Source organism: Silene latifolia, chromosome 11 (genome assembly GCF_048544455.1).
Source record: "Silene latifolia isolate original U9 population chromosome 11, ASM4854445v1, whole genome shotgun sequence".
Classification (NCBI taxonomy): Eukaryota; Viridiplantae; Streptophyta; class Magnoliopsida; order Caryophyllales; family Caryophyllaceae; genus Silene; species Silene latifolia.
In genome coordinates, this window is record NC_133536.1 from 101,642,582 (window position 1) to 101,650,609 (window position 8,028).

At 37.8% G+C, this 8,028-nt stretch overlaps 1 protein-coding gene across 1 annotated transcript; it reads left to right on the forward strand.

Annotated features, from left to right (window-relative positions):
• Nucleotides 1-1,134: 1,134 nt before the first annotated feature.
• On the forward strand, nt 1,135-7,406 carry LOC141613731 (uncharacterized). The gene is made up of 7 exons (XM_074432477.1): nt 1,135-1,269; nt 5,898-6,076; nt 6,204-6,327; nt 6,425-6,551; nt 6,645-6,805; nt 6,906-7,022; nt 7,125-7,406. Exons 2-7 carry the CDS (start codon nt 6,051-6,053, stop codon nt 7,404-7,406), a joined length of 837 nt encoding a protein of 278 aa, XP_074288578.1. The 5' UTR covers nt 1,135-1,269; nt 5,898-6,050.
• Nucleotides 7,407-8,028: the final 622 nt, after the last annotated feature.

Genomic DNA, 8,028 nt, shown 5'->3' on the forward strand with positions numbered 1-8,028 from the left:
AGCCGGGATGGATTGGTTAGGAAAGTACAAGGCTAAGATAGACTGTCATCAAAAGAAAGTGTCTCTGAGAGGTCCTAAGGGCATTAGTGTGTCTTATCGTGGGTTTGTTGTCAAACCCAAAGTTAAGTTGATTGCAGCTGTGACCTTGAAGTCTTATTTGAGGAAGGGGTGCCCGATGATCTTGTGCCATGTGAGAGATGACAGGATGGAGAGCCCGACAGTTGAGTAGATACCAGTTGTGGGGGAGTTTCCAGATGTCTTTCCAGATGAGATTCCGGGGTTGCCACCGAAGAGGGAGATAGATTTCAGTGTTGAGCTAAACCAGGGGACGGGGCCAATCTCTAAGGCACCGTACCGGATGGGTCCTAAGGAGTTAGAGGAGCTCAGGAAGCAGCTAGATGATCTGATAGAGAGGGGATACATTAGACCTAGTGTATCACCATGGGGAGCACCAGTTCTTTTTGTGAAGAAGAAAGATGGGAGCCTGCGGTTGTGCATAGATCACAGGGAGTTGAACCGAGTGACGATGAAGAACAAGTATCCTTTGCCAAGGATAGATGACCTGTTTGATCAGTTGAGTGGTGCATCAGTCTTTTCCAAGATTGATTTGAGGTCGGGGTACCATCAGGTGAAGATTAGAGAGGAGGACATACCAAAGACAGCTTTCACGTCAAGGTATGGCCATTATGAGTATGTGGTGATGCCTTTTGGGTTATCTAATGCACCTGCTGTGTTTATGGATTTGATGAACAGAGTCTTCAGTCAGTTTTTGGACAAGTTTGTAGTGGTTTTCATCGATGACATCTTAGTCTATTCTAAGACTAAGGAGGAACATGACACTACAAGAAAACACGATAAAGGCGACAGACATACTACAGTCGCCAAATTGGCGACAGGAAAAAAAAAGCGGGCGACCACTATCCGTCGCCAATTTGGCGACTATACCTTTTTATCCAAAAATCCGTATGAAATCCACGGGCGACGCAATATTATCCAAATTGGCGACCGAAATCAGTCGCCAATTTTGGCGACCAAAACCCGTCGCCAATTTGGCGACCAAAAACGGTCGCCAACCCTCTGTTTATTTTTTTTTCGCCAATTTCTTCACCCCGTCCCCTTCATTCACTTCAATCACAACTTAAAAAAAAAAAAAAACGCAGCAGTTTGTCCGACGATCCGACGCCACCACCAACTACAACCACCGGACGCCACCACTCGCCGCCGCCATCCGCACACTACATCCCTACCGACCCTTTGTTTATAATAAAGGTTTGTTTTCGACTCAAATCGATTTAATTACTTCAATCCTTCATATTTTGTTTAAGTTGTGATGTTTATTTAGTATCTAGTTGTAATTTATACATTAGTGATGCTTATTATTGTATGTAGTTGTAATTTAATTAGCATTTTTGTTAATTAATTTGAGTTAGGGTTAGAAATTGGGGTTTTTGTTAAATTAGTAATGTGATTTGATTAGGGGATTGTATAAGGTAGTATAGTTTTAAGAAGGTAGAAATTGGGGTTTTTGTTAAATTAGTAATGTGATTTGATTAGTGATGCTTAGTTTTAGTAATATTGAAGTAGTATTGTTGAAGGTAGTATAGTTTTATGAAGGTAGTATAAATTTGCCTTATAATTAACCAAATTAAGTTAGAATGATTTAATTAGCATTTTTGTTAATTAATTTGAGTTAGGGTTAGAAATTAGCATTTTTGACAACTTGTATAATTAACCAAATTAATTAAGTTATAATGATTTAATTAGCATTTTTAAAAAATTAATTAGCATTTTTCTTGAATGGAATGAGCATGATGTATAAATTTGTTGAATTAGTAATGTCATTTGATTAGGGGATTGTATAAATTTGCCTTATAATTTTGACAACTTGTTTAATATATAATGACCTAGTACCCGTTCAAGAATTACTCATTAGGAGCAATTCTTGAATAGTCCCCATTTTGGGACTGTCTTTGTACGTTTCAAGTCACTTAGGTAGTAAACACATAGTTGTGATTTTATTAATGAGAAAAGAATTTGGTTGCAAATTTCTCCAATGTTCTCTGAATACATATGTGGAATATGTATCTTTTCCACATTGTGTATTTGGAGAACTAAGGGGAATTGCCGAATTTTTTTCTCATTAATAATTCACAAATGTGTGTTTGCTAGTGACTTGAAACGTACATTGATGGGTTTAGGTTGGAGTGATAAGGACCCAATTGAAATCTTGAAATTAGCATAAAATGGAGGATGAGATAACCATTGCTTTTTTTGTTGAAATTAAATATTATTATTTAAAATGGTTAGTTTGCTATATATTGCTTATAGATTAAAATGAAGAGATCGAACGTATTTGGATGTACGAAGAAAGAGTAGATAAGAAGAAACGTCCTATCGCTAGATTTGTAAAGGGAGTTCGTGGATTTATTGAATTTGCTAGATGTCAAGATTCATATGATTTGGAACAACATAAACTTAGGTGTCCTTGTACTAAATGTAAAAACTTAAAATATTTATTTGACATTGAAGTAGAAGAGCATCTTGTTACAAATGGTTTTTTTCCAAACTACTACAATTGGATCTCCCATGGAGAAAAATATTATCCCGAAGAACCTCAAATCCAACAAAATGAGAACCCATATAGAGAAATGGTACTTGATGCCTTTCAGTCTAATGATTTCATTAATGACGACCGTGTACCAATGATTGATGAAGAACAACCAAACCCAAGAGCAAAAGCCTTTTTTGACATGCTAAGTGCTTCCGAAAAAACCTTATATGAGGGGAGTAGAATGACATTGTTACAAGTTGCATCCAGGATAGTTTCTTTAAAATGTGAGTATAATATGCCATTTAAAGCCGTTGATAGTATTGCTACGTTGGTTGAGGATGTTATACCCGATAATAATGTTATGACCAGAAATTTCTATAATACCAAGAAAGTGGTCAAAGGTCTTCAACTTCCACATGAAAAGATTGATGCATGTCCTAAAGGATGTATGCTTTTTGGAAAGATGATGCTTTGCTTGACAAATGTAAGAAATGTCAAAGGGATAGATATGAGACAAGTGAAGGAAATATTGTTTTGAAGGGGAAGAAGGGTAATAAAAGGAGTGGAAAGAGAAAGAAACCAATATCAGAAAACACATTAATTTATTTTCCATTAGCTCCTAGACTTCAAAGAATGTATGCCACGAAAAATCTTGCCAACCAAATGAGATGGCACAAAGAAAATCCTCGTACACCAGGAAAGATGTGTCATCCGAGTGACGGGGAGGAGTGGAAGCGTTTTGATAGGTTATATCCCGATTTTGCCGAGGAACCTCGCAATGTGAGACTTGGCTTGTGTACGGATGGGTTTGACCCTTTTGGTCGATTTGGTAGAAACTACTCTGTTGGCCCGTAATGACCACGCCGTACAACTTACCTCCTTGGCTTTGTCTGAAAAGACAATTTATTTTCCTCTCTTTACTTATTCCGGCCCCGATAACCCAAAAAACCATCCGGATGTTTATTTACAACCGTTTCTTTGGAGGAATCGAAGTATTTGTGGGAAGTTGGTGTAGAAACATTTGATGTGTCGAAGAAGCAAAATTTCCAACTAAGAGCTTCATTGTTATGGACTATAAATGATTTTCCCGCATATGGTATGCTATCGGGATGGGCTACTGCCGGGCGAAAGGCATGTCCTTATTGCATGGATAGGAGTAAAGCATTTTATCTTCCTAATTCCAAAAAAATTAGTTGGTTTGATTGTCATAGATGTTTCTTACCGGATGGACATATTCATAGAGAGAACAAGAAATCTTTCTTAAAAGGTAAGGAGGTGCGTGACAATGCTCCGGTTCGACTCTAAGGGGATGAGATATGGGAGGTTGTACGTGATTTGCCAACAATGTCGATGGGATGAAGAAGAGTTTAAAGAGTTGAAAAAGAAAAAAAAAAATGGTTGGTTTAAAAGAAGTATTTTTGGGAGCTTCCCCTTTGGAAAACAATGTTGATCGGACACAATTTGGATGTGATGCACATAGAGAAGAACTTCTTTGAGTTACTTATTCATACGATTATGGATGTAAAAGGAAAGACACGTGATGATATTAATTCAAGAATAGAATTGAAGAAATTTTGTGATCGTCCTAAACTTCATATTCGTAAGGATGGGGCTAAACCAAAAGCCATATTTACTCTTGACAAAGCTCAAAGAAAGGTATTGTGCGATTGGATAGGAAACTTGAAGTTTCCAGATGGATATGCATCCGATTTGAGCCGTTGTGTTGATTTGAAGGAACTGAAGTTGAAAGGGTTGAAAAGTCATGATTGTCATGTTTTCATGGAGCGCTTATTACCCGTGGCTTTTAAAAATTTACTCCGACTACGATTTGGAATGCGATTCTGAGAAATAAGTCAATTTTTTAGAGATTTATGTTCCTCCACGATATCGGTTGAGGACATGAGTCGTTTAGAAGACCAAATACCAGAAATTTTGTGTAAACTTGAGATGATATTTCCGCCTTCTTTTTCAATTCGATGGAGCATCTACCTATCCATTTGCCATATGAAGCTAAAGTTGGTGGACCCGTCCAATATAGGTGGATGTATCCTTTCGAAAGGTTTCTTAATCATGTGAAGAAAAAAATTGGTAATAAAGCTCGTGTGGAAGGTTCTATATGCAATGCCTACCTAACGGAAGAGATTGCCAATTTTTGCTCTCTTTATTTTGAAAAACATATTGAGACCAAAGCAAAATACTTGAATATTGATGAAGCGGATGAACTAGACACAAGTATACCCAAGTGTTTCCAAATGCAGGATGAAATAGGGTGTTCATCAGTTGGGGGAACAAGATTTACGGATGACAAGGAGTATAACCGTGCCCACCTTTATGTGCTATCTAATTGTGAGGTTTTGGAGCCATATGAAGCTCAATTTGTGATAGATTTCATTAAAGACCACCCTAATGTGAACAGAGAGGATGTTTGGCATAAGCATGAGGATCAATTTCCACTGGTTTGGAAGCATGTATGTAAGCTAAATATTCAAGATGATGTGATAAGAAGCTTGGCTTTGGGTCCTTCTCGAAAGGTTGTGACGTGGAATCGATATTCAATTAATGGGTTTAAGTTTCAAACATTTGACTATGGCAAAAGTAAGGCTAAATGCAACTACGGCGTTACTATTTCTTCTCTTGATGGTAATGATTATTATGGCATATTAGAGGATATCTTTGAGTTGTGCTACAATGGCCGGGATAGGAGTTATAAAACCGTCTTATTCAAGATTCAATGGAGGGATAATTCCGTAGCTGGAACGAGAGTCCATGATCGTTACAAACTCGTGGAAGTGAATCATACTCGAACCTACTCTCAATATGACCCATTTATACTTGCACAACAAGCTCATCAAGTTTATTTTGCATCTCTTCCGAGCACAAGCAATGATAGACAACAAAAGCAATGGTGGGCCGTTTTTAAAACAAAGGCACGATCAGAAGTTGATACATCTTTTTTCCAAGAAGAGGTTGTATCAGAAACAGTTTTGTCCCCAGTTGATCATGATGAAATTATTTATGCAAATGAGATAGAAGCGGATGAGGAGTTAGAAGAGGAAGAAGAAGAGAATGATAAGGAGAGGGATGGGATAGAAGAGGGGGAAGAAGAAGAAGAAGAGGAGGAGGAAGAGGAAGAAGAAGAAGAAGAAGAAGAAGAAGAAGAAGAAGAAGATGAGGATGATGATGATGATGATGAGTAAGAGAAGGTATTAAAAGTATACATATCAAAATTTGGAAACAATTATTAGCGTTTTATTTTGTCTTTTATACTTGTTTATTAGGTTTTATTTTTTTGTATCTTATAATAATTATCTTGTAATATTTGCTAACACTTTTTATTCAATTGTAGTACACATGGCTCCTGGAGGAAGTAGGCAGCGCGGAGGCTATAGTGAGGGAGGTAGTAGCTCCCGAGAGCAGGAGGAGGACGTTGACCGTTCTACTACGGAGGTGAGTGAGGAGGAGGAGGAGGTTGCTATACCCCGACATACCGACAAACAGGATGATCCTTGATCCGAATGGTCTTTGGTAATTTTTTATTCATTCTATTTTGTAATTTTTTTATTTAGTAATAAATGACTTTTTTTAGACATATGTTAATTATACATTATTTTTTTTTCCTATATAATTATGTTTTTAACATGTTTGATTTCAGGTTTAGAAGTCAAACAGTTGTTCGTGGTGTGACTAATAGCACCCAAGAGAACATGACACACGGCGTTACTTGTTGGAGTAACGCTAGTGATGAAGATAAGGAGATGTGGTTCAACAACTTCCGGGTATCTATTTATAAAATATATATTATTAAATATAATTTATTTATACTTTTTACCTTATTATTAATTTGTTTCTCATCTATGTGTTTACTTTTTGTAGCGTGTGTTCTATTGGCCAACCAACCTTGAGCGTGTTTGGCAAAGGTATAATGACATTGGCAAGAAGAGGCTAAGGGACAACATGTATAAGGTGTCTAAGAGGAAGAAGGCGCCATCTTTCATGAAAGGTATTTAGTTTCTTTTAATACCCGTAATTAGTTAAAATTCATTACATATTTTGAAAATATATTAATTAATAATTGTTATTTTATTGATTACAGGTTCGTCATATGAAGAATATACCAAGTACCGGAACAGTCCTGAGTTCAAGGAAGCATCGGCCCGGAACAAGATCAACAGGAAAGGAGGAGATAAGGATGCGGAAGTTGAGCCTACTCATTATGGAGGGTCTCAATCTTTTCATGATCGTGTGGTATTAGATGTAAGTTATTTGTCTTAGCTTTTAATTTAATAGTCTTCTAATTTAATTAGTCTCATTAATTATCATGTTTGAATAACAATTTCCCTTTTTTTTTAGGAAGACCAAGAAGAATAAGGGTAAGGTACCCACGATTGTTGATCTCTTTGTTGACACTCACGCAAAGAAGACAAGCAAGGGCAAGTTGATCTTCGCGAAGGAAAAAGATCAACAGTTATATGTAAGTGTCAAAAAATAAAAATTTCTTAGCTTTTTAAAGTATATGTTTTATCAATTTTTAGATAAGTAACCTCTAACCATTAATGTTTTATCAATTTTTTAGGAACAATTCCTTGTCCGTAGGAAGAACAACCCGGAAATTGATGACAATGAGCTATGGTTTGATCTTGTTGAGGGGTTCCAAAGAGGAGATGTGTATGGAGCTGGGTCGGCAAAGGAGATTTTCTACCCTCCTACAAGAAGAAGAGGGTCAATTTCCTCCCAACAACAACCTTATACCCCAAGTGTCGTGAGTGTGCTCCAAGCTCAATTAGCCGCCAAGGAGAGGCGGGATGCGAGAGGGAGAGGCGGGATGCCGAGAGAGATCTTGAAATTCGGAGGATGAAGGAGGAAATGGAACGGATGAACTCCTTCTTCGCCAATTGCAACACTGGGTGGCGCCCGCAACCAAAGGATCCTAGAGATCCTAATCATGGAGGTGGTAGTGGAGCGGGAGCAAGTTTCCCTGTTTCGTAGTTATGTAGTAGAACTCGTAGTTATTCAGGATAATGTTAGATGACCAAACTCGTAGAACTCGTAGTTGTGTGTATGGAACTTGATTTTCTTTATCAAGTTTGGTTGTGTTGGCTTCCCATGTGTTCTCTCTTTGGAAGTGTTGGTTTATTTGCGGGTTTTACGTATTTGGCTAGGTAAAAACGATTTTTAGGCAAAAAAACATGTAATTTTGGCGACGGACATCGGGCATTTGGCGACGGCATTCCGTCGCTAAGTCTCTGATCATGAATTAATTTTAGGGACGTTGGCGACGGAAATCAGTGCCATTGGCGACGGAAATCAGTCGCCAAAATGGCGACCAAGTTCTGTCGCCAAAATGGCGACCATTACCCGTCGCCATTTTGGAGGATATGGAGATGACGTGTATATTTAAAAAGCGACAAATGGCAGTCGCTAAATTGGCGACTAATGACGATCGCCAATTTTGGCGACAATTTGTCGCCCGCTTTAAA

What these genes read in the sequence shown, in the direction of transcription:
- LOC141613731 (XM_074432477.1), top strand. Translation starts at nt 6,051, where the DNA reads ATGATCCTTGATCCGAATGGTCTTTG. An exon ending in TGTGGTTCAACAACTTCCGG is followed by an intron (nt 6,328 to 6,424) that starts GTATCTATTTAT and finishes TACTTTTTGTAG; the next exon opens with CGTGTGTTCTATTGGCCAAC. An exon ending in GGCGCCATCTTTCATGAAAG is followed by an intron (nt 6,552 to 6,644) that starts GTATTTAGTTTC and finishes TATTGATTACAG; the next exon opens with GTTCGTCATATGAAGAATAT.